This window comes from Pipistrellus kuhlii, unplaced genomic scaffold, assembly GCF_014108245.1.
Source record: "Pipistrellus kuhlii isolate mPipKuh1 unplaced genomic scaffold, mPipKuh1.p scaffold_m20_p_12, whole genome shotgun sequence".
In the NCBI taxonomy this organism is placed as follows: Eukaryota; Metazoa; Chordata; class Mammalia; order Chiroptera; family Vespertilionidae; genus Pipistrellus; species Pipistrellus kuhlii.
Genome location: NW_023425427.1, coordinates 49,339,413 through 49,363,868, shown reverse-complemented (window position 1 = coordinate 49,363,868; position 24,456 = coordinate 49,339,413). Strand labels below are relative to the sequence as shown.

At 42.2% G+C, this 24,456-nt stretch overlaps 1 protein-coding gene across 8 annotated transcripts in view; it reads left to right on the top strand.

Moving 5' to 3' along the window:
* Positions 1 to 14,567, top strand: part of ELAVL2 (ELAV like RNA binding protein 2) — a 134,220-nt gene extending 119,653 nt beyond the window's left edge. For 6 of the 8 annotated variants that reach the window (XM_036434195.2, XM_036434197.2, XM_036434191.2 and 3 more), the window contains 4 exons: positions 605 to 758; positions 3,611 to 3,836; positions 11,083 to 11,121; positions 11,714 to 14,567. In XM_036434195.2, the coding sequence (XP_036290088.1) occupies positions 605 to 758; positions 3,611 to 3,836; positions 11,083 to 11,121; positions 11,714 to 12,044 (750 nt within the window). In that variant the 3' untranslated portion in view covers positions 12,045 to 14,567. The remainder of the gene's footprint in view (positions 1 to 604; positions 759 to 3,610; positions 3,837 to 11,082; positions 11,122 to 11,713) is intronic. The other 2 variants (XM_036434196.2, XM_036434194.2) reach the window with 1 other exon arrangement.
* Positions 14,568 to 24,456: the final 9,889 nt, after the last annotated feature.

Here is a 24,456-nt window from a genome sequence, read left to right as displayed (position 1 = left end):
CAGGTTATGTAAAATCTCAGGTAAAGTCAATAAAACAGATTTAAGATCTTTTGAAATCAAGATTAGAAAGACTTGTGGGCAAGACAGCAGTAGACAGGATGATAGGCGATACAGCTCAATCACACATTTAAATCTGGGAATTTAGAGGTGCTAAAAAGCTATTTTGGAGTAATCAAAGGGGCATATTTAATGATAACGGTAAATTGTTTAGAAATGTGGCACCATCTCCTCTGGAGATGAGAGAGTTGAAAACAGCTTATAATAATATCAGATGACTTTATAGAGTCCTTAAGCTTAATCATTGGATTGAGCCTAAATCCCTAGTTGAGAACAATCTGTTAAGAACAAGTAGCCATGTGCTGTGCGCATCACTGGTCTGTTTTCAGACTTATAAATCTAGGGGAAACTATTCTCTCCACCCAGCGGGATGGCATTTCCCGTTGGTTTAGAATTTCTGTTTTACTCCGTGCTGGGCTTGCTTTGACTTCAGTGTTCATTGTACCGTCCTTACCGACAAACCACTCCCTCGCTTGAGGCTGCCTTGGAGGCTCTGCAGGGAGGTACTTCGGTTTTCTTGTGTGTCTGATTGTGTTCCCCTTTCCAGGTTTCCTATGCCCGCCCAAGTTCCGCCTCTATCAGAGATGCGAATCTGTATGTCAGTGGGCTCCCGAAGACGATGACCCAGAAGGAGTTGGAACAGCTCTTTTCCCAATATGGACGCATTATTACTTCCCGCATCCTGGTTGACCAGGTCACTGGTAAGTAGGCAGCCGCCCCGGGGAATCTTTCACACTTCCTGCCTGGCAGGTCGTGAAATGTGCTGCCTTCCAATACCGCGATCTTGTCTCTGGAACACATCAAAGGTAGATGTGGGCCAGAAAATGCGATTTTCTGCTGGAATTGTTCATAAATATGCATGGGTAAGAATAGGCTGGTGGAGTGGAGGGAGTGAGCTTGAGTCATTGCCACCCTGAAGGTGCAGGGTGGAAGCCTGTTTCACGGCCTGTAATAAATTTACAGATGCTGTAATCTTCGCTCCCGAGCTGCTGCGTGAGAGAAGCCCCCGTCCTCCTTGTAAAGCGCTAATAAGCAATTTTATTTTTGTGAAACACGTAGTTCAGTGCAGCAACACGCAGCCAGCTCTCCAAGGGCAGGTCACACTACAGCAACGCTGGCAGTTGCTGTTCAGGCTGATTTCCAGGCCCGTGCTGTGTTGTGTAGGCACGTGGAAGACTTGGAAATTTTGAACGTTAAGCATTTATTTTATGCCTGATGCTAACTTTTAACCAGACGGAAATGAGAAGACTAGTGTGTTCATTAAACTTTTGTATGCCAGGGAGCTCCCCGGGAAAGCCTTTAGTTGAAACCTAACAATCTAGATCTGATTATGGATTTTAAAAATAAAGTAGTACAGGTATATTTTTCTATTACAAGCGCAGTCCTTACTCTATTTAAAACATACTGAAAATAGAGAAAAGAGGAGGAAATCACCTGTAGTGCCATAGACTCAAGCACTCACATTAAGCCTTTGTGAGTTTCTAAAATGAAAACAGTAGGCTTTCCTCTTTTCTTTGTATTTCTTCTTTCTCTCTCCCCTCTTTCATTCTCCCTCTTCCTTTTCTTTCTCTCTGTCTCCTTTTCTTATGATGACAATACCGCTAGAGATGCCTTGTGTACCAGAGTATCATATTTTGTTTTTAAAAGAGGCGGATTAATCACAGATTTGAATCTGTGTTTAATTCTTCAAGGGAAGGCCAGTTAGTTGATTTGAATTTGATAGAGGCCACCCAGGTTACGCTTCCCTGTGCTGTTCATCAGACTCACAGGAGGCCAGCGCCACACGGAAGAGCTCTGTGTAGAGCAGTCGCTCCCACCACACACATGCTTGGGAGGATGACCCGTAGGTGTTGCCGTGGATGGTGAGGGGGTATCACCTGTGTCACAGAAGGGCCTTGTCTGACCTGCAAGTTCGTCCTGAGTCCTCAGGCTCACAGGTGGACCTGCCCTGCCACCTGGTTTACGCGGCATTTCTCATGCTTGGTCCTGCACCTGCAGCATCAGAGTCCTCCCGGGACAGTGTTAGAAACACAAAGTCCTGGCTGCCCCACCCCAAACCTCATGCAGAACACTGGGAGGGTGGGCTTGGCGCCTGCTCAGGTGTGAGGACTCCTGGATTAGATGACAGGCTGTGTAGAGGCCATTTCAATGCTAATCTGATGTTTTCTTCATGGAATGGGTAAGCCCCAGGGGTTACTAATTCCTAATAGGAGCAAGTCCATAACCTAAAAGAATATATTCCCTGTCATTTCACCATTTCATCTTTATACGTATGGCTTTCAAGGCAAAAACTATTCGTTTTACCCGGCAGGAAAAACCCTGCCTTTGTGTTACTCACCCATCAGGTGGTAATAACATGCAACAGATACACCGAACATAGGGAAGGTACAGTGACAGGGGCTGTCTGAGGTAAGCATTTTGGGGGGGAAAAACCTTACCAACCTTAGAATAAAATTCTAAGCCATTGACCGTAAAGCAAGGAGGCCTGCCTGCGTTTTCAAAGTTTCCATACATCAGGATGGCCTGTATCGTTTTCTCAGCTCATCTTCCTCAGCAGCCTCTCATTCTCTTCTTCAGTGACATTCCCTGAATCATCCAGCCGTTTCTAGCTGCTAGTCCCGAGCTGGTACTGCTGGTACCGATTCGCTGGCCAAGCAAGTGTTTCCTTTCCCTGCAACTGCTCATCTCAGGATGGCCAGCCACGGCCACCCCCACTGGCCTGTTTAGCTAATTAAATGGGATGAGTGGGGCTTCCCCCCACCATTTATCAGAAGCTGGGCAGGTATGAGGTCATCCCTCCGCGTTCCCATTCTCCTCTCTCCACGTGGGAGCAGCGGGAGGCAGGGAACGGGCGTTCTGTGCTCGGGAGGGATGCTGCTAAAGCCAGGCGCTTTGAGGCTTCCCTTCTGTTTTATTTATTTTTTTAAAACCACTTTCACCTCTTTGATATAAAGCACAGCTCGGCTAAAGCAGCAGCAAAACCTCAGGGAACCCTGAAAACCTCTTGAGACGTTTTCCTTAAAGGACCGGTATCCTTGTATTACATTATTTAGTTGAATGATATTTAAAAATGTAGCTGAAGTAAATCTTTCTACCCCTGCGCGTGTATTTTTAGCACAGCTATTAAGCGTTTTCAGCGGGTGCCTGGTTCTGTTCTCCTTGTTACAAGAAACGGAGCTACTGTGCCCATCATTACTGAGTGTCCAGCAGCATAATTGGGAAAATGACACTCAGGCATGCAGCTGACATTATTGGAGAGAGTGTATTGGAGGGAGAGAAAACATGGACGTAACAAGTGTGTTCCCTCTTCTTCTTAGTGTATTGGGTATTCAAATGGTACAGGTGCCTTCATGCGTTAAAAGGCACACTTTGTGATTCTAGACTCAATGACTACTGGGTTAAGATTAAAGTCTCCTCCTCTGATTTTGGGCAGATGTAATGTGGGGGTGAAAACACATTTCTTGAAAAGGGAAAAATTAATGTATCCTTTCTTCTTTTCCTCCTCTCTCTCTCCACTCTCTCCTTCCCAAATCCTTACCCAAATCTACCATAGGCATATCAAGGGGTGTAGGGTTTATCCGATTTGACAAGCGGATTGAGGCAGAAGAAGCAATCAAAGGCCTAAACGGCCAGAAACCTCCTGGTGCCACAGAGCCAATCACTGTAAAGTTTGCTAATAATCCAAGCCAAAAAACCAATCAGGCCATCCTTTCCCAGCTGTACCAGTCTCCAAACAGAAGGTACCCGGGACCATTAGCTCAGCAGGCACAGCGTTTTAGGTAAGTCTGGTCTGGCTCTGATGCCAGGCTACTCAACTCCGAACGCTCAGCTTCACTGTCCAGTGCTTGTGTTCACAGGATCTCTGGTTTGCTACTATTGTTACTGCTGCTTTCCTTCTCTCCCTTAGGGCACAGCGAAAACCTACTTGGGGAATAGTGCCTTTTGCTAGTATTGCACGCAGGGACAAAGGGACAGTAACCTACAGCATCGAACCTCAGCTGCTGGGGTCAGGGGTCAGGGGGTGGGTGGTATAATTTTGCCCCTCAGGGGACACTTGGCTCAGGGTTGGCAGAACTTGGGTGGAGGGTGCTAGTGGTATCTAGTGGGTAGAGGCCGGGTAGTAGCTGAATATCTCATATTCTACACACAGCCCCCAACACCACAGATTATCCCTGCTGCCAATTTCAGCAGTGCCAACATTGAGGAACCCCGACCTATACAATACTGGGTTCTTCTTAACTGTTTCCAGTGCTTTTGGTTTATTTCCCCTTTTTAGGTTTCTTCTTCTTCTTCTTGATAACATATATTTTTTCCCCCCTGTTTCTGATTTTAGGTCAAGATCTTTCAGTTACTTTGGTTTATAATAGATCTAACTCTAAGGATATATAACCTATTTGACTACATTAAGTTTCTATAAATTGGTCCCTCTCCCCTCTTTAAACTTGTATAGGGGTTGGCGAACCTTCCCTGTGAAGGGCCAGATAGTAAATATTTTAGACTGTGTGGGTCAGGGTCTCTGTTGCATGTATGTCTTTAAAAAACAAAATCAAAATGTAAAAGCCTCCTGGACCCCCGTGAAACAGACTGTGTCTGTACGTGGCCTGTGGGTGGTACTTTACAGACCCCTGTATAAGTTCTTGGAATGCTCCTGCATCTTTCGCAGAGAAGATGCTCTGTCTTATAGATAAGTAGAAATACTACAGTTTTTGAAGTTCTGTGCTAATCCTGCTGTAACAACCAAACCTCCAGTCATTTAAAAAAAATAAATAAATAAAACACCTCCCTAAATGTGCATGTGCAAAGAACAGTAACTTTAAAATATTAAACAGCGCACAAGGCACTATCACTCAGTTTTTATTTTCCAGAATATTTTTTAAATCACAAGTGCAATTTTAAATAAATTTTCTTCCTTTCCTTGCTGGAGCAGAATAGTTAATTATCAAATATATAGTCACAAATGAAACGTAATAAGGAGTGATGTGTTTTTAAGCGTAATCCCATGCATTTTTTTCATTGCGGTATTTCAAGTGCTGAAAAGAAAGTGGGGATAAAAATCAGTCAAATATTTCCTTTTAAAAATAACAGTCCTGCCATCTGAGGTCTGAGAAAGACATTGCTATAAACACTCTGTTCCTTCCTCCTGAGGTGGCTTTGCTCTGAGAGAAGAGGTGACACGTTGAAAAGGTTCTGTTTGGAACTGGATGACTGGGTACCAGTCGATTGAGCCTTGTGTTCACTTTGCGCTTTAACTTGGTGAGGTTAAAAAAAAAAAAAAAAAAAGCGTGTTAGAGAGGAAGCGCTGCCCTCTCTGGCTGAGGTGGGTGGTGTGATGATGGGCTGGAGGGAGGCTGCATGGGGCTGCTTGATGCTGCCCTTGGGGAGAAAGGGATCCTACAAAGCCTTCCGCTCTTTCTTTTTTTAGCTTTGCCTGTAGGATTCCTCCGTGGCATCTTCAGTGAAAAATAGCGCTGTAAATTTAGCACAGACGAGCTCGCAGGAATTCTGGAGGTGTTTCCTAGGCAGGCCAACTCGTTAACGTCAGAGCTCCTTGGGACTCAGACGGGGAGAGGCAAGTTCTCTGGAACTTGTTGATTTGAACGCTGTGAGAGTGTAACATGTTTGACGTTAGTAGGTTTAAATTGTTATTTTTGGTGTTTCCAATTTAAGCTCTGGTTTTTGTTTTATGGTCATTAGTAAAACTGGGTTTTTTAGAATCAAGATTGAATCCTGAGGAAGATTGGGCAAAAGGACTGAAGTGACAGGATCTTCCGGAGAGTCCCTGGTTATGGAAATGGCAAGGCATGCTGGTGACTCCAATATGAGGCTGTTGATAACACTGTGATGCTCTCACCTTGATCAACTTCCCCTGCCTGCAAGCTCTCTGCTTTTTATTTTCAGTAGGGTAACGTTTTACAAAATATTCCCATGGACAAATTTAATACCTTTTAAAATACCTTGTTCCCATTATGCGCTTTTATCTTTTAGCTCCATATGTTATTAACTTGGGAATTTTTTCTTTTCTGAACTCCTGTAAACATTTGTTTCAGGGGTGAGTGGGTGAGGGAGTGAGTTGGCTGCTGTAAGGGAAATTTGGTTTCAGAAAATAGGGCAGCATCTTATTGTCATTTCATATTTCTAGCTCTTGTCTCCATCACTCTACTTCCCACTCCTCCCCAAACCTCTGTCCAGATGGTACATTCTGAACTAGTCTTTGAACTCAATGAAGGTGTGTATCTAGACGAGTGTTAGGAGAAACGAGAGCCTTTATCCCTAGAGTTCAGGTTTAACCTGATGTGTGTTTGGTTGTGGTGGTGTTGTTAATTATCACCTGAGGATATTTTTTCCATTGATTCCTGGTCGGGACACTCGCCTGGGTTTTGGTTTGATCCCCAGTAGGGGTCGTGCAGGAGGCAGATGATGGATGTAGTTTCACTGTCATCAATGTTTCTATTCCTTTCCCTTCCTCTCTCTCTAAAAAAAAAAATCAATAAAAAATATATATTTTTTTAAAAAGTGGGCTTGTGAAGTTTATGACTCACTCAACCCACATGAATCATTAGAAAGAGAATTAACATGAGCACTGCTGATCTAAATTGTGTATTTAATTGACTCCAGTTTTCAAAATAAAACCATTCTTATTTATTTGGATGGGTAGTGTAATTTAAGCCCCTTAAGTATATTCTTGGGACATGGTGTCTGAATTACACTTTCCGCCAGATTTCCCCCCCCTCTCTCCGTGTGGAGCAGCTTTAATTTTATTGAATGTGATCTAGTCTAATGGCCTGTGCGCCAGCTTCCATAAGCCTTTATGCATTTTTCAGTGAGCCTTTCAAATCAGCCCTGGAGTTGCATTTAAGGCATTTGCTGCTTGCGCTATCAGAATTTCCTTTTGTGAGGAACTAGTATCAATTCTCCTGGATGATTATTTTCTCTCTTAGAGAACAGATGATACTACCTAATTGGATAAGGGGGTAAGTTGACTTAACCTCCAAGCAGATTTTGGTTTAACCTCCAAGCAGATCTTGGGCAGGGCTTTGGAGCATTTTTGAGAGCTGATACTTTTAGGGTCCAGAGTTCTGTTTTCTTAACCTTTGGAAGTCATCTCTCTTTATATTTTTATTTGACTTGAGATGACATTGAATTTTCTCTTCTACTTGTGTGTGGGTCATAGTGTGCCCTAGTGTTTACTCCCATAGTGTGTTAGCTGAATGTGTTGGAAACTAGGCAGGTGCCTTCATTTTATTCTTTACTTATCAACACCTAGCTTGGAAATAGGAATGCTCTCCCTAATATTTGGTTCTCTTCAAAGTACTACCTAGTTATAGGCTGAGTTGTATTCTTATTAATATAAAAGTGTTTGCACTTGTATCCACAGTATATATTTTTCCATAAACTAGAGGTACCTGGGCTTATGCTATTGCATTAATTCACTCAGAAACCCTGATCAGACATAGAAGATGAAGATAGGCTGAGGATGAAATAAACACATCAAAGGTCTTGCTCATTGTGCTGACTGGCTTTATATTTCATTTACCAATATCTTAATGGATAATATATACCTTTTTAAAGCAAGTGTCACAGAATTATCTTCATAATTTTGAATTTCTGGTCTGACTTCAGGTGCGACACAGATTGTCTTGTGTCTGATCTCCTGATGCAGTTGGTACTCGGAGTCGAAGATGTAGCCAGCTCTCCCTTTCCTTCCTTATGATGTGGGTGACCCTTACTGTTGTCACCCTCACTCGGGTGGTGATGAGGGTGGTGGTTTTCGCAGGAATCTTTTTGAAGCTACCTACTCTTTGAGGATTAGTTTCATTGAAGCTAGGTTTACGTATCTAATCCTCCAGATCCACTTAGTGAGTTCTTTGTAAAGGAACTATATCCAGCCTGAAGACTGAGAGAGAGTGGCCCTGTCCCTCTGCGGACCGCTCCACCTTCCCTCGGGAGAATATGTGAGGCACGTAAGTGAGGACCCTGGGTGCACTGCACTGATTAAATATGAGTGAAAAATACCTTTTTAAAGTTTAAAAATACATACTTGATAGAGGTCTCCCACACTGCACTACATCATCCCACAGTCCCCCTGCATCATTCTGGAGGCTACTTACTGACTTGGTCTCCACTAATCATTGGCTACCATTTTTAAATGACCTCTCAGAGAAGATGTGTAATCTGGAGAATGGGCGGGGCGGGGGGTGGGGGGGTGCCTGTGTCTCAGCTAATTAGAAACAAGGCCATTACAAGAGAACATGGTGGTATGTGCCATGATCGCTTACAACTGCCTAGTTTATAGTTTGCCCGCTGCTGTAGGACTTGGGGTGTGTGGTACCCGTATGGAACCCCTGTGCCTACTTTCAGTTCTCATGAGAAGCATGGGTGTTTGTTTCTGAGAAAGAAGAGAAGAGAGACCTGCTAGGCCCACCTGCTCCCAGGTAGGAGTTCTCAGCATCACGTAGGTCCTGTTTCTTAAGTCCAATACTCCTCCATGCACACCTTGTCCATGTGGGGAAGGGGAGGGGAGAAGGAGAGGTAGAGGCAGATAAATGGGTTTAAGTTTCAGAGAACTAAATTTCTCCTAAAATAAGCACTGAGTAAAGAATTCAGGGAGAGCCCTAGCCAGTTTGGCTCAGTGGATAGAGCATCAGCCCACAGATTGAAGGGCCCTGGGTTCGATTCCAATCAAGGGTATGTACCTGGATTGCAGGCTCCATCCCTGATCCTGGTCAGGGTGTGTGCTGGAGGCAACCAATTGATGGATCTCTCTTACATCTGTTTGTCTCTCTCTCTGTCTCTCTCCCTTTAGTCCACTCTCTCTAAAAAGAAATGGGAAAATGTCCTCAGGTGAGGATAAAATAAAATCAGTGAGGGTCCTGGTATCACAAAGGATTTCACAGGTCAGACAATTGTGAGACCCACTGAGAGGGTTCTCAGAGTCCTAGGCTAAAAGCCCTAGGCCTCCGTCCTCCCTGGAGATTCCCGGGGTGGAGAGAGGGGAATGAACTCTCTCTCCCTTCAAGTATATAATTCACTTCGGTTTCCACCCTGTCACAAAAATAGTGAAAGCTTGCTTAGGAGAGGCTGTCCCTGTACTTTGGTTGGTGTCTAAGCTGCTGGTGGCAGAGTGTAACAGTTACTGCATGGGCCCAGTTAATGGGCACAGATGATACAACTAGTTTGAGTGAACTAATAAGGTTGCTTCTGCCTCTGGACCTTCCTCCCCTTGGAAGGAGACCTCAGTATCTCAGTGTGCTATTCTGTTCTACAGATACCACACGCCAGGTGCATTCTCTGTTGGTCATTCCAGCAATTTTATGAAATTACCTGTATTTTATTACTTTATGGTTGGTGATGGGATTTGTTTGCATCTTTATTTCTGGTACTTGTGGCTTTCATTTTGGAGTATAAAGACATGGCATCTTTGACGGTGGTCATCACCTCTGCAGAAACACTGCCCTCCCGCCTGTGCAGTCTCTCCACACATGTGCTTTCTCCTGTGCAGGTCACACCGGCCCCCCAGCCAGCTCTCCTGATTGCTTTGATTCTGGAGTAAGCAGTTAAGGATAATGTTGGTAACCTCGTCGTTTTTATTCAGTTAAATCTGCAGGATCCAGGTCCTTGCTCCCAGATCAGTGATACAGTGAGGATGAACTGTCCCTGGTCCTGAGAGGGTGGTGGGACAAAACACACACAGATGAGGATCCTTGGTATCTCTGATTTGTTCTGTCTTCTTACACTTCGCATTACATCAGTCCATTTCTTTATTTGCATTTTAACAAAGTACACAATTGCCCAGGGGTAATAGGGATGAGGGATATATGAAATTCTTTTTCTAATTGGGAAAGACCAGAAAGAGAGGTGGTGTTTTGTTTTGTTTTGTTTTTTTGGCTTTTATAACACTAGAAGGATTTTCTCAGGTGAATTTGAGCTTCACTTGAGGCTGAAGATTGTTAGACCATAAGGGTGAAGCATTTAATTTCAAACTTACTTTTCACATAGGAATTAAAAGAGTAAAATTATTCCCTGGACCGAGGTCCTATGTGGAGAGTGTCCAGCATTGTGGCCATGAAGGGTGGTTATGTGGGCAGTGCATTAAGTTGTGCACACCTCCCCTAAACATGTGTAATTAATTGGTATGCATTGTGGACATTGGGAACTATTTCCAAATGCTAAGTTCTATACAATCCATTTAACTTCCGAAGTAGGAAACAGATGTGGAGAGTTTTACATTAAAGTACTGACTCACCCCAAATACTAGCTTTTTAAAACATTTAAGAGAAGTTCAGGTTGGTTGGTTGGTTTGTACCTGGCTTCTTACCCCTTGAGCAGGGTTACACTCCTTGTAGCAAAATAAGCCCCAAGCTCGGGGCCTGAACTCTGCCCTGCACAGCTGCCTGGAGTGGGGAGTCTCTCGTCTTTCTTTCTCTGGTTCTTCACTGAGCACAGGGGGAAATGGGGGGCTTAGCGGAGGCTGTGTATAAGGAAGGTTCTTTCTACCTGTTATAACACACTTTGATTCTAAGAAATGAAAGTCCTTCAAAGTTGGGAGGTTGAAGGGAAGTTTATGGACACCTGCAAACTGCAAGGGTTTAACTACGGGTGCCACCCCGAGGCAAATCACTTAAGCTTGTATGTGCATCTCAGCATGCGCAATAGAACTGTGAGAATTGAAGGTAGTGTTCAGTATGTGTAGGTGTGGTGTAAGTGGAGCGCTCAGAACCTCCTGGCAGAAGGAAAACCCAAGTGTTAACTATTCCAGAACCTTCACACTTCCTCTCTGAGAGCATCCTCAGTGACCACCGGTGTTTTCTGTGTGTGGCATTGGCCCCCATAGAGATATATCCATCAGAAGAGCTAGTGTCTTGTGGCAGTGGGAACCCAATCTCTGGGAAAAGCCCCAATTTTTGATGTCCCATCCAATTATAGTATACACATGTCCCCTTGGAAGAGGGCAGTAACAAGCCCAGCTTTCTTGGACATCAAGGGGAACAATTAAAAACTGAAATTTGCTAAATGTGTGTTTTGCAGGTTGGACAATCTGCTCAATATGGCTTATGGAGTGAAGAGGTAATGATAGAGGTTCATGATGCTCATATTCCCTTCCCTGAGTGATCGGTTTCTTTGATTTGGGGGAGTGACTCCCTTCTAAGTTTGCGTTGGGTTTTCTTTTGCATGTATGTACCCAATGGAAAGCTGCCTTTTGAAGCACGGTTGACTTAAGGGATATCTTTGTATCACTGGATGCCACCCGGTCTTTAAAAATCCATCATTCATTTTATATTGCGTTGCGACGTTACAGCATGTTTACATATGTGTTGCGCCCCTCCCCCAACCCTGCTTAAATTCCTGAAGCCCCTTCTCAATATTCATATTATATATATATTTTTTGCTATTGTGGACAGTACTATTCAGCACAACATATAATGGCCATTTCATAATGTACTCATACCTCGATAGCACAGCATGTCTCGCTGCAAGTCACACACAGACTTTGGTTGAAACATCAAACAGCTGTATGCATCTGTGGGGGGAGGGGAGTTATGGAAGCTATGAGATGGGGAAGGGGAAAGAAGTCAGTCCATTGCTGTAACAGTCTGTTTCTGGTGTGTGTGTGTGTGTGTGTGTGTGTGTCCGTGTCCGTGTTTCCCATTTTGTTTAGTAGGTTTTCTCCAATGACCATTGACGGAATGACCAGTTTGGCTGGAATCAATATCCCCGGGCACCCAGGGACAGGGTGGTGCATTTTTGTGTACAACCTGGCCCCCGACGCTGACGAGAGCATCCTGTGGCAAATGTTTGGGCCTTTCGGCGCAGTCACCAACGTGAAGGTCATCCGTGACTTTAACACCAACAAGTGCAAAGGTTTCGGATTTGTGACTATGACAAACTATGATGAGGCCGCCATGGCCATTGCAAGCCTCAATGGATACCGCCTGGGGGACAGAGTACTGCAGGTCTCCTTTAAGACCAACAAAACGCACAAGGCCTAATGCGCTCCTGTCCTCGGTCCATTTCTATATGAAAACTACCCAACAAAGGCAAGTTAAGAGAAACTTTCTACATTAGTACATGTCTTTGTAAGTCAGTGTTGAGATGGGGATTAAAAAAAAAAAAAAAAACAAATGACTACTTAGCATCCTAAGAAATATGTGAGATTTTTTATTGCTAGTATTTGAATTAAAACTTCTTAAATATCTTTTATGTTTGAATATGGACAAGAGGTACAGGGTTTTTACCTGTCACATTGCATTCTATTGCCTTCTTTGAAGAAGGTGGACCTTTTAAAAGTGTTTCAGCTAAGGGATGACATTTCTTTTCTTTTTACATAACTGCCTTGAACCTGTGAGTAAACCTTGAGGCTTTGTGTTGTAACTCCTCAGTTGGTTGTGTCTTTTTTCCCCCCCCTTTTTCCCTTTTTTCTGATTAGCTTTGTGTTTTGTTTACATTTGAAGCATCGCTGTTATGTCTAAGAAAAAGTATTTTGAAGTTTACATTTTTATTTATGACGTTACACACAGTATTTATTTTATAATTATGATTTGGGTTGGGGCAGGGGGGGCTACATTATAAACGCTTATTGTAAGAATACTGGAGAACTTTTCGTAAAGCAGTACCTTGCCAAAGAGATAAGAGCCTCTTTGATGTGGGTTTAAAAAAAGCATCTATTTTTATAAAAAAGAAAATTTGGAGAAACTTTTTACTGGTCCTGGAACAAATATTTTGACTTGAATACTTTGAGAAATCTCTTCATATGACACCTAGTGAGCTTTTAAAATTTACCAGGAAATTTGCAGTGGTTGGAAAATTTAGAAAGATTTATGATGTAGAAAAAATACTTTTGAGATCTTTGTACGAAAGGAGTAGAATCCTTGGGGGGAGTCAAAGGCTGCTGGTTTCGTTTTTGTAATCACCAGTGGAGCGTCTGGTCATCCTGGTTACTACGTGATAGGCGGCTCACATTGATTTGTGATTTTGAAACAAATAAAAAAAAATTTACAAAAGAATATATAAGAGCAGGCAAGAAATTTAAATTACCAAGAGATGGGGGAAAAAAAAATCTGTTCTTCCTAAAGAAATCCCTTCAGATAGAGCTCATGGTGTTTAGTGATGTACTTGCAGTATTGTTTGAAGAGTTGTTTTGTCTTAAAGGAAAACGATGTTGCACATGATTTGTACTGCAGCAAATCGGCAAACGCGATCTGAGTTGGATATATTTGAAGGTATTTTGAAGGTTCTGTTCAAGGCTAACACCTGAGCTTTGTGTAATGTAAATAAGACCTTGTGTTTATGACCCTTTCAGCTAATTTTGATTTCCGTTTCCCCCCTTACATGCCAAGTGATGTTCAGGTTTTGAATGTTTTTGTATCGGTTTTTTTCTTTGTAAATGGCATTGACATTGTTACTTGAGGTCTTGCTTAATCACTTTTGTTGTCCTGAGGACTTGAATTTACAGTGCATCAGATCTGTTGCTAATTTCGTCTGTAGATAGTCTAGCTTCCGCTGTTTATGGTGATGCTACCTTTTCATTTATAAATATGTTTGTGGTAAAAAAGAAAAAAAAGAAAAATGAGTATAACCATAGGTTTTGAACAAATTTCCTTACATTTTTCATACAAGAAATCATAAATATCTGTATGCTATTGAAATTTAACTTTGTATGATGCTTAAACCACTATTTGGGGAAAAATAATAAAATAAGTCTTTACCATGTATGAAAGAAATTTTAACAAATACAAAATATTTTCTGATTAGCATCTAGCTTATAATAAATTTTCAAAAAAGCTGAAGGCGGACACGCCTTCATCAGGATGCACTGAGAACTATATAGTCACGTCCTGCTTTTTGTATAAACTGAGATGCTCACATGCTTTCCCCTAGAACAGGCAATGTGCTATGCATAACATAGTTGTACATTATCTTTGCGGTTGTGTTGAGTTTACTTTTTTATTATTTAAAATTGTAGTTATAAAAAATTTCAGTATAGTACAGTACATATACTGTGAGGCGCGTGCTAAAGTGAATAAGCGAGTTTTCATGCTGACCCACTCAATGCTATTCCGAGATCAATTGGCTTAGCACTTTCTCATATCCTTAGGTGCATTTAGATTGTCAGAGTTAACCTCTTCTGCGTTTAAAAAAAAAAAAAAAAAAAAAAGCTAAAAAACTGAAAAACAAAATACATGTATATACTTAAAAAAAAAAAAAAATAAGGTTTCCCTGGCGGGAAAACAGCATATACATGCTTCTTTCCTATACTACTGTAGCAAACCGAGGCATTGATGAGAGGGCATGCAAATTGTGCTTCACTTTACAGTGTTTATCAGAGCACTTAATAAAATGTAAGGCTGGTATTTATTTGAAGTTGTACAGTATGACTTAATTCACATCTGTTGGAATAGAAAATATATTCTGTTGAGTATTTAAGAGGCTGTACATGTTTTCTTTTGTGTTTGGATTCTTTGTACTTTTTCATGTTCAGTACATCAATAAACAAAGTTGAAGGGAAAGAACAGTGTGGTGAGTAGGTCTTTACACACATATTTTGGGGGCTCTGTGCTGTGACTAATCAGCTTGCTCTATGGAATTAAAAGAGGTTCCCTCCAAGTGTTAGTTGAAAGCGGAGTTGTAGAAAGTAAGAATTCCTAAAGGCATGCTAATTAAAGTAGAATGTGCAAAAAAAAAATTTTTGAATGACACCTTCTGATTAGGTAGCGTTCACATATCACTTGGTGAATAATTTTTATAAGAATACATGCTTTCATTGACTAGTTGTAAAGTTTGGGTAATTGGATGCTGACATCATACATCATTCTATAGCTTTGATTTAATAACCATCACCTCCCCCCCCCCAACCCCCCAAATGGGAGTGGTTCTCACACATTTCTTTGAGCAAAAGAAAAATCAAATGGAAGGAAGGTCACTTATTCTGCTTTCCCTAGCGAGATTTGACTCACCTGTAGAACTAACTGTTGGTGTATGAAGTTTGTATTTGTTGTCCAAGAGCCTCTTCTCTAAAATCATAAACTCGATTTTCATTAAGTTAGAGTCCATGTGAGTAGTGCATACAAAGCATGAGCTGTGCCCATCCCGTGTTTCAGGTATATATATTCCATTCTTATGACATCCCTAGCACACCTGGGGAGGAAGAAGAATGTTTCTTGCTGATCTTATATGCAAAGATTCTACTTCTATAGAACTTCAGAAAATTTAATATAAAACATTGACGTTCTTTTTTCTTCCCTTTTTTTTTTTTAATGAAGAATAATAAATAACTTCCTTTCATTTACTTGTATCTGTAAGCTTTTTGGTAAAAAGCTATTCTAAAAAGTAATTGTCCTGAATTCACAACTTAGCAGTCAAGAGTGGATCTGAGTGACAAGACGATTCCTTTTCTTGCAACGTGCAATTAATCACAGATCCCCACACTCCCTTCTTTATTATATGAATCCACACTCTAACTTTGTGGTGTTAGAATGCCCTCCCTTACCTCTCCCTCTGACATGCCTATCAGTGTTTTGACTCGCTTGCATGCCAGCAGTGCTCTTATTTGAGCAGATAGTGGAAACATCCCAAGGAAAGGTGATTTGTGAAACTGCTTGATTTGAGAAATGTGTTTTCCTTAGAATGTTTTCTCACCTAATGCTTGGAAATAAATCATTTAGGGTATCACCGTTTAGAGTTGGAATAGCCAGTGTAAATTTTTTAATCTTAACATCATTTGATATTATTTTAATATTACTTGAGAAAAAGTGTTAGCAATTTAACATTCCTGTGTTGTTTTTTTGTGTGTTTTTATTTTTTTAGATAAACAGATTGCAAGAATCCTACCATTACTTGATAATGAGGATCAAAAAATGTAGTGGAAACTTGTAACTTCCTATTCAAAGCGTTACCCAGAAATAAGAAAATGCATGTATTTTAACAATAAGTATGTTGAAATTTTAATAGCCTTGTAGAACAACATGCATATATCTTTTATTCTGTAGAAGATACAAAAATAAGGAGGCAGTGGTTTTGCTCCTTTTTGCCTGTGCCTCCATTTTAGAACCTCAAACAGTGAGGAACACAGGAATATCGCTAAAATTGTGACAGCATTTATTATTGTTTAAAGAACATTTATAGCTTCAGTTATTGCAACAAATGGTTTATTTTTTACTGTTCTTTGTACCGTTTCTCTGAAAACTCACCAAAGTTGGCTCAATGCCCTTCAAATTGGAAGGATTAAAACATCTACATCATTAACACAGGAAGCCTGTATTAAGCTTTCCAGAATTCTGGAAATAGAATTCATAGAAATAAACTAGAATTCTCTGGTTGTGCAGCACAGGCTTACTGGTTATTCTTGTACTGTGCTGTTTCCTAAGTCTATGAAGATGAACAAAATGTGGCTCTTTGTCTTCTTGGAAATGGTCACCCTGGAGGGAGGACAGACAAGCTACCAGGCCAGGCTGTACTGTCCTTATACTGTAATCAGGAGCAGGCGTCAGGATAATGGGCTGTAGCTTCTTTAGAAATAAACCCAGTTACAACTTGCAAAACTGAGCCTGCTCTGCCCTTCTTACAGAAGCTGCTTTTCCTTATTTGGATTGGTGATTAGCTCATTTGCATATGCTTCAGTCTGACATCAGTATCCTTCAGCGTGGCGAATCTGAAGATGCTCTTATATTCATTCAGTTGTCTAAATCCTTTCTGAGACAAAATAAAAGTTACATACCGTAAGACACTACCTGGCTAGTTGGGTTAATGGAGGCATTTGGATTCTCTTGCTTTCTCTAAACATATAATATATGGAGTAATAATTTGCAGAGTACTGATACGGTACGATACCCTGAATATTAAAAGGATGCTGACTGACTTTATTCTACTTTGAATCAAGACATGTCACAGTGTTGGGGGTCTCACATTCAGAATTAACATTCCTTTTAGCTTAACCAGGTAGGTTAAGAAGCAGTAGTTGATACTAACCCCCAGAAACACTCATGGCTCTTATGTTTACAAATACCTGATAGCCAGCAGGCATGAACCCCTGCTGTTATACAGTGTCTTTAAAGGAGCAGACATTAAGTGCGGGGAAGGCATGTGCCTCTGTTCTCACTCAGCTGCTCTTATGCTCCTCCTCTGGCCATGCCCACAATTAACCATACAAGTCAAAGTCAAGGGTGCTGTGTCGGTGGGGAGAGTAATTCCTTGGGTGGGAGTGGGAGATGGCACAGGAATGAGAGCAGTTGCACTGGGCCATTAAGAGTAGGTGGGGTTGAAGAGATTGAGAGAATTTAAGAAGAGAACCCTGGTCAAAGACATGTTACCTATGGTAAGCCTTCTTTAGCCTAGGTCAATATTTAATATAGACCTGAGTTCATTAAACGTTGTGTCCAGGACTAAAATCTCAGAGGAGTCATACATTGAAGGCCATAATGAATTACAGAATATCTAAACATCTAAAAATATCTTCCAGGGTAAGCTATATGTGATTTTTTTTTTTTTTTAATAGAGCACATGGTTCAGAGTACTCAAAAAGGCCAAACAAAAAATCTCCCAATAATACCAGACTGGACTAGTGTATTTCCCAGAATATATACCTTTCAAATATTTGAGATGATAAAAGCCTTTTTTTTTTTTTTTTTTTTTTAGTATTTATAGAATTTCTAGTGTTGTAATGCCTGGTTTACTTTTAAAATTTGACATATTTTATATTTTCTTACCCATATCACTCAAGAATCACCTTCATAGAAGGTAAGGGGAAAATTATAAAATCCAAATGTTTCTGGGGTATTTCTAAGATGAGGTTTCGGCTTCATAGCTTTTTATTTTTGGTTTGGAAGCAACAGAGGTTAGGAGAAATGCAGGAAAGAAAGCAGCCGGTTTAGACAGCTCTTTAGGGAAAGGGCTGGCTGCTTTGTGTTTTCATACCGAGGAGTAACCTTGATTGTCGCTGTGCACTCCTTCCGAGAAGCCTCCCTGCCCAGTTTCAGAAGCAGCTAGCCCCTCTGTACTTCCTGGGACACAGGATGGAAGCGGCAGCCACTCCGGGGGGAACCCACCCTCTGGATTGAAGCACACGGTTGGCAAGGTGGCTCCGACCTTGGATTGCACTGCAGCTGGGACCGAGGTGCGGCACGCCCGTGGCACTCAGGTTGGGAAGCTCTGCTTTCAGCGCTTTGTCTTTTTAAAAACGTCCCTTTTGGCACTTCTCTGACTGACTGTACATGGAGCTCCTGCTCTCTGCCAGTTGCTGTGCTGTCTTTCAGGGCTGAAGATTTCGTTTGTTTTTACTCGGGTTTTGAGTTGGAGGACACCCCGAGGGTCTTGTTCAGTTCCTTGTTTTGCAGAGGTGTCAGGCCCGGGAAGTTAAGGTTCTTTCCTAACTTGAGACCTGGCGCGTGACCCCAGCTCTACCGTGTTTCCCCGAAAATAAGACATCCTCTGAAAATAAGACCTAGCGCCAGGAAAGATAAGACATCCCCTGAAAATAAGATCTAGTGCAACTTGGGGAGAAAAAATTAATATAAGACACTGTCTTATTTTCGGGGAAACAGGGTAGCAACTCTTGGAACGCTGTTCTTTGTTGTCATTAAAGTACTAAAATAAACTGAATTAACGTGCATTAACTGCGCCCTTTTGTGGGGTCAGATCTCTTGAATCTTGCAGGATATTTAAGGCATCTAGAAATTGACTAGAGTAGAGGTAAGTACAGGTAGCATTCTATTTGACACATTCTATATAATTTACATTCTTGTGGGTAATTTCAATCAATAATAATGTAGTCACTGGAGAAAATTTATTAAGTACAGCACGTACAAGGAAAAGTTACCGTATTTTCCGGCGTATAAGACGACCCCCCTAATTTTACAGTTAAAACATAGGTTTAGGCCTATATTCGCTGAATAACACTACCCCCCACTTCCGAGGAAACACCAGTTCTTTTTTTAATAGACCACCTCTCTGACTCTGGCCAATCTGAGCAGGCTTTTTACTAGAACACAGTGTCGTCTTATACGCCGGAAAATACGATATCCAGTCCTCCCTTAAAAAAGATAACCTATTTTCTCGGATGCTTTTTGTGTTAAGTTTATGTAACCATATCTAATATTTTCTTCATAAAGATAAAACATTCATATTTGTGGGGGGGGGGGTTTCCCCTTGAGAAGGATGTTTTCCCCCCTTGTGATTTATTTACATGAGTGTATGGAAAAGATTTTTTTAAACAGACATAAATTAATGCATTTCTAATTTTGATTTAAGACATAGTCCAAGCAAGCTGCTGTCTGGTTTTTACTGCATGGATCTCTGCTGACATTTTGTCAGGGAGGTGTCAAAATCAGAAACCCTGCTTGGTTTTCCATTACCACCCATCCTCCAGGCTTTTATCAAGGCTGAAGACAGATTGAAGTCCAGAAACCTAGGGGTGATGTCTTCAAATCGCCGTTTGGGGAGGTGCCTCCATGTTACTAGCCACTCTCAAGGTGGGCAATTTGGTTTGCAAGTTTCAACTAAGGAGCAGGAGCCTGGTGGTGGTGGTGGTGGTGGGGGGTGTGTAGGAAGCTCTGAGTCCTCCTTGGAGACAAGAGGACACAGAGATGCCCAGAGTACTGATAAGCCAACTTCTCTCCTTCCTCTCTTTAGCAAAAGGAAAGGCTCCCTTCCTGGACAGAGACAAGGAGGGGAGGATGACCAGCCCAGTTGAGGGTGAGTGATTTTCCCTCTTTTCCATGGGTCTCTGATTGCAGTGATGTGTCTTGCCGGGGCCTGGGTAAACACTGGCTCCTTTGTGCATGGGCTCTGAGAAGTCGTTGATGGCAGAGGAGCACTTTAAAAAAGGATCGAGGGAGCTGAAAGATGCTCGTTAGCGTGCATCTGGATCCTGCCATGACATCACAGGTGGCCCGCAAACAGCGCTCCGGGAGGCAGGCAGCCTTTTCGCCCCTTTCTTTAACAATGAGACGTAGATTGGGCCTGTTCTCTATGCAGGCACCCGTATGAGTAAATGTCTATTTTTACGGGAGCGCTGCACTTTAAAAATAGCTCCAATCAATGCGACTCCTTTCCCCCATATGTTAAAAAGTTATACATGAGTTAAAATATCTCAGATTGCTTAAATTCTCCCAGACACAAGGCACTTTCCTTTTTTCTTTCTTTTTCTTTTTCTTCTTTTGGAGGTGAGGGTGTGGGTAGCAGAATGGGATGGAGGGCATTAATGGTAACATGAGGACTTTCCTTCTGGCTTCCTCAGCCCTGTTTGCTCTCTCAGACTTCTTTACCAGGAGCAAGGCTTCCCCACCAAGACTTGAGCTACCCGGCAGTTGAAAATTTATTAATATTTGGCGGGTGCAGTCTCCTTCCTGGAGCGATTGTTTATTTTGGTTGCCGAGAGCAATTAGCTAGAACAGTCACAGTTGCAGCTGTTAGATACCGTACGCTCCAGTGGAGACCGCAAAAGGCCTCCCGTGCATTTAGGATCTGCATGGGGATGGTTCTTCATTGGCTGCTTCTGGAATCTTCCGTGCTGGCCAGTTCGGGTGGGCGGTCTGGAGCCAGAGCAAGTGCTTCAGGGGATTGTCGGCATGCTTGCCTCCTTCAGAGGTGCCCACACACCTTGCTTTGTGGAAGCCCCTGGCTGGGGCCGCTTAGTGCAGGAAGAACCTGTACCAGCCCTTTCCCTCCCCATGCTAACCTGGATAGGGCTCATCCCAAAACACTCCCCTTTTTTCTCTCCTCAACAATTTGTCCTTTTTGTGAGTATGGCTCTTGACTTCTTGGGGCTTTTGTGGACTCATTTGCATGTGTTAAGTGTGGGAAGGAGGCCCACAAACACACTAGTACATGTTTAGGAGAGAGGGCCTTCCTACAGTGGCTCCTGTAGGATGCCTGCCACTCCAGAAAGAGCGGTGCAATCAGGGGACTGCTTTGCTGCTTTTATAGCGTCTGCACTTTTGCCTTTGGAAGTAGGTTTGATAGAAAAGAACGGGTGTGCACATATTTAAAAATCATATTGCTCAGAATTCACAATATGCTTTTTTGGGGGTACATTTTCTTGTTTGGATCTCCCAGTAACCTTGTGAGGCAGGGACTTGTCCTTCTATTGCAGAAGAATAGATAGTCTCAGGGTCGGCAAGTAGCCAGCCACCTGCTCAACTTCTCTGTGCTGTAGCCAGTTACTCTGGAAGATAAGAAAGTCGTATTTGGTGTGTTTTACTGCTGGCATGGTGAGCTGAAGCAGGCTGATGAAATGGCTTGATCTTAAAGGCTGCCGGAGCTTGCTCTGAGGCACAAGACCAGTTCAGAGTGGGTCCTCGGTAGAGTGGGATCTGGCTGGCTCAGTAGAGTGAACTCCTGTCTATATTTGAAGGAATAACTTGGGAATCTCAGAGAGTTTTGGGGGTCCAGAATGTTCAATGGAAGTTGTTTCCTGCTAGCTAGCAAAAGTTAATTAGAAGTCATTATGTTTTGATTAGATTTAGACACTTCTATGAAGATATATTTATTTATTTATTTTTAATATATTTTATTGATTTTGTACAGAGAGGAAGGGAGAGAGATAGAGAGTTAGAAACATTGATGAGAGAGTCATCGACCAGCTGCCTCTTGCACACCCCCCCCCCACTGGGGATATGCCCGCAACCAAGGTACATGCCCTTGACCGGAATCGAACCTGGGACCCTTCAGTCCCCAAGCCGACGCTGTATCCATTGAGCCAAACAGGTCTCAGCTATGAAGATATATTTAAAGCAGCCTTTCACATGGCAATTGGTTGACTAGATGGCAACCTGCTTGTTCAGCCAGCTTAGATCTATTACTTAGTCAACTGGAGCAGTTTTTAATCACACCCTCTTCCAATACAATGTTCATATAAATGGAGAAGTAGGAACACTGGTGAGTTAAATGTTAATTTAGTAACTTGAATGAAAATTTTCTGTGAAATCTTTCTCTTTTTGCTGACTATCTTTAAGCAATACCATAGTCTTCTAAAAGTATTCTAACTTGAATTGAACGCACAAATTCAGCAAAATGCAAGACTTTGTTCCTTCCTCTCTCCTGAAGATTAAATATGACTGGTGGATGGCTTTCTTGATTTTTCAGACTCTATGAGACATCTTACATTTTTAAACTTTTTGGAAACCCAACCAGTGTATACTAGGATACCACATATACTAGAATTGAAGTGTGTCTATTGGACAAAGTTTTTAATACTCAGATTTGACTATAAATACCTTTGAAAGCAATGTGGCAGAATACTCTGAAGTAAACTAGTTCACGTAGATTGGCCAGAATATTGGAGCAGAGGAGCTAGGGCACCTCCTTGTGACGATATCCTTTCCATCACAGCAGACGGCAATTGAGGGGAGCACCCCGTTAAGGAGACTTCTGGATGGGATTTTGAACAGAGATCCTGAGGTTTTGAAGACAGGCAGTGATATTAACCTCAAAGGAAAGCATCTAATCTGAGTGGAATCATGTCTAATGCGGATCTTGCATTACTTATGGAATGTGCTGCCCTCCTCAAGGGTTCTCCAATGGAGGTGTGCATGATACTCCCTTTTGAAGCTTATTGATATAGATGCTTAAGGCTCACCCCTAGTTTCTGGTTTACTGCCACTAGGGTGAGTCCCAGACAGGCTCCGGAACAGGCTCCTACTGGTCTAGCGGTTGGAATGAGCTGCTGAGGATGTAGGAAGGCAAGGTGTCCCTGCTCTGCCTATTTTCCCTTCTCTCTTGTTCTCTTCAGGGCCTGAGGAGCCTGTGGTTGTCTACTCCTATCTTAGTTTTCACCTAAAAAACCTATAGTTGTTTGCATGTTTTGAACATGTTAAAAAGTTTACATGCAGTGCGTCAGATTTAACATCACAAGAGAGGTACCCTAATGATCTCTATTTTACAGAGGAGTAAATGAGAGTTAAAGAGGTTAAGACGCTTGTCCAAGGACTATAGGCAGTAAATGATTGAGTGGCCAGAATGCTGTTCACCATCTGACTTTAGGGCCAGCCATCCTCATGACCAACAACCGGAATGGTTACCAGCGGGCTGCTGTGTTGGAAATAGTAGATTTTACCCCAAAATGAGGCCGTTTGGTTTTATTGCTGCAGATGCAACTCCTATTGGAAAAGAGTCCAGCTGGTACTCTGTGTGCATTTTATGTGTTTTTGTGAAGTCTACAATATGTAGATATGCCATTTCACGTGTTAGCTCCCATTCTAGACTGGGAAGTCCCTTAGGAAAGGGTCTTTCTGGGGCTGAGCTCAGTTCTCTTTCCTCTGTGCCCACCATGGTGCCTTATACATCGTAAGTGCTCGGAATCCTTGTCCACATAAAAAGGAAGCAGGAAGTTCGAGCAGCTGCTGCTTGCTCAACATTAGGGTTGTTGTGAGACATAGTTTGGTCTTACATTTATGTTCTCTGTCCGGAAATTAGTGTTTCTAATATCTGTGTTTCACAGATACTTCCGGTTCGCTTGCTTTGTTTTGAGGGTGCGTCACGATAGGAAATCATACCTAAATTGTAAAAGGATGATAAGAAAAGTGTGGAAAAGGAATTACTGTGCTCCGGGAAGAAGTGCCAGTCGATACTCCAGGGCCTTTGTGCCACATGTTCTGCTTTTATTCCCCCTGGATAAGAAGGTCTGTAAAGTGTGACTATATGGACATGGATATTTATTTATTTTTTTGTTTGTTTTTTCCTCTTGGACAGGGTATGAGCTGGCCCCATGTCTGAATGTGTGTGAGGCAGAACTATAAAGATAAATTGAAATCTTTGGTTCAGCATCTCCAGGATCCCAGGTGGCCCGGCATTTGGTGTACATTTATCCATATAAGATTTCACAGCTCTTCACATTTTTATGTGTGCATTAGGTGTTAATAGCCAGAAAAACAAACCTGGCCTCTTTGAATTTGCTCTGTGTAACAGAATATTTCCTGCTTAGAGTGTATAGCTTGAATAATGGGATTTCTTGACCAAATCGAAGTCCTACGAGAGTCACATAAGAATATCAGGATGTTAAGTATAGTTTCTTAGTTCAGGCTGCTGGAACAGAGTACCGTAGATCGGTAGGCTTATAAATAGTAAACATTTATCTCCTAGAGTGGGGGCTGAGTTTCGAGGTCAGGGTCCAGCAGGTGGGGTTCTGGTGAGGCCCCTCTCCAGGCTGCTGGCTGTAGGCTTCACCTTGTGACCTCACATCCTGAAAAGTAGCAGCCTGACATCCCATTCATGAGAGTCTACCCTTGTTACCTAACCACCTCTCAGCAGCTTTGCCTCCAAATACCATCACACTGGGGATTAGATTTCAACGTGAACATTTGGCAGAGGGGGGGAGCAGAAACATTCAGTCAGCGACATACGATGTGGAAGTGTACGGTGTATTTGGACAGGTATCTCTAACTCACTATCAGAGTCATCCCATAAAACTGT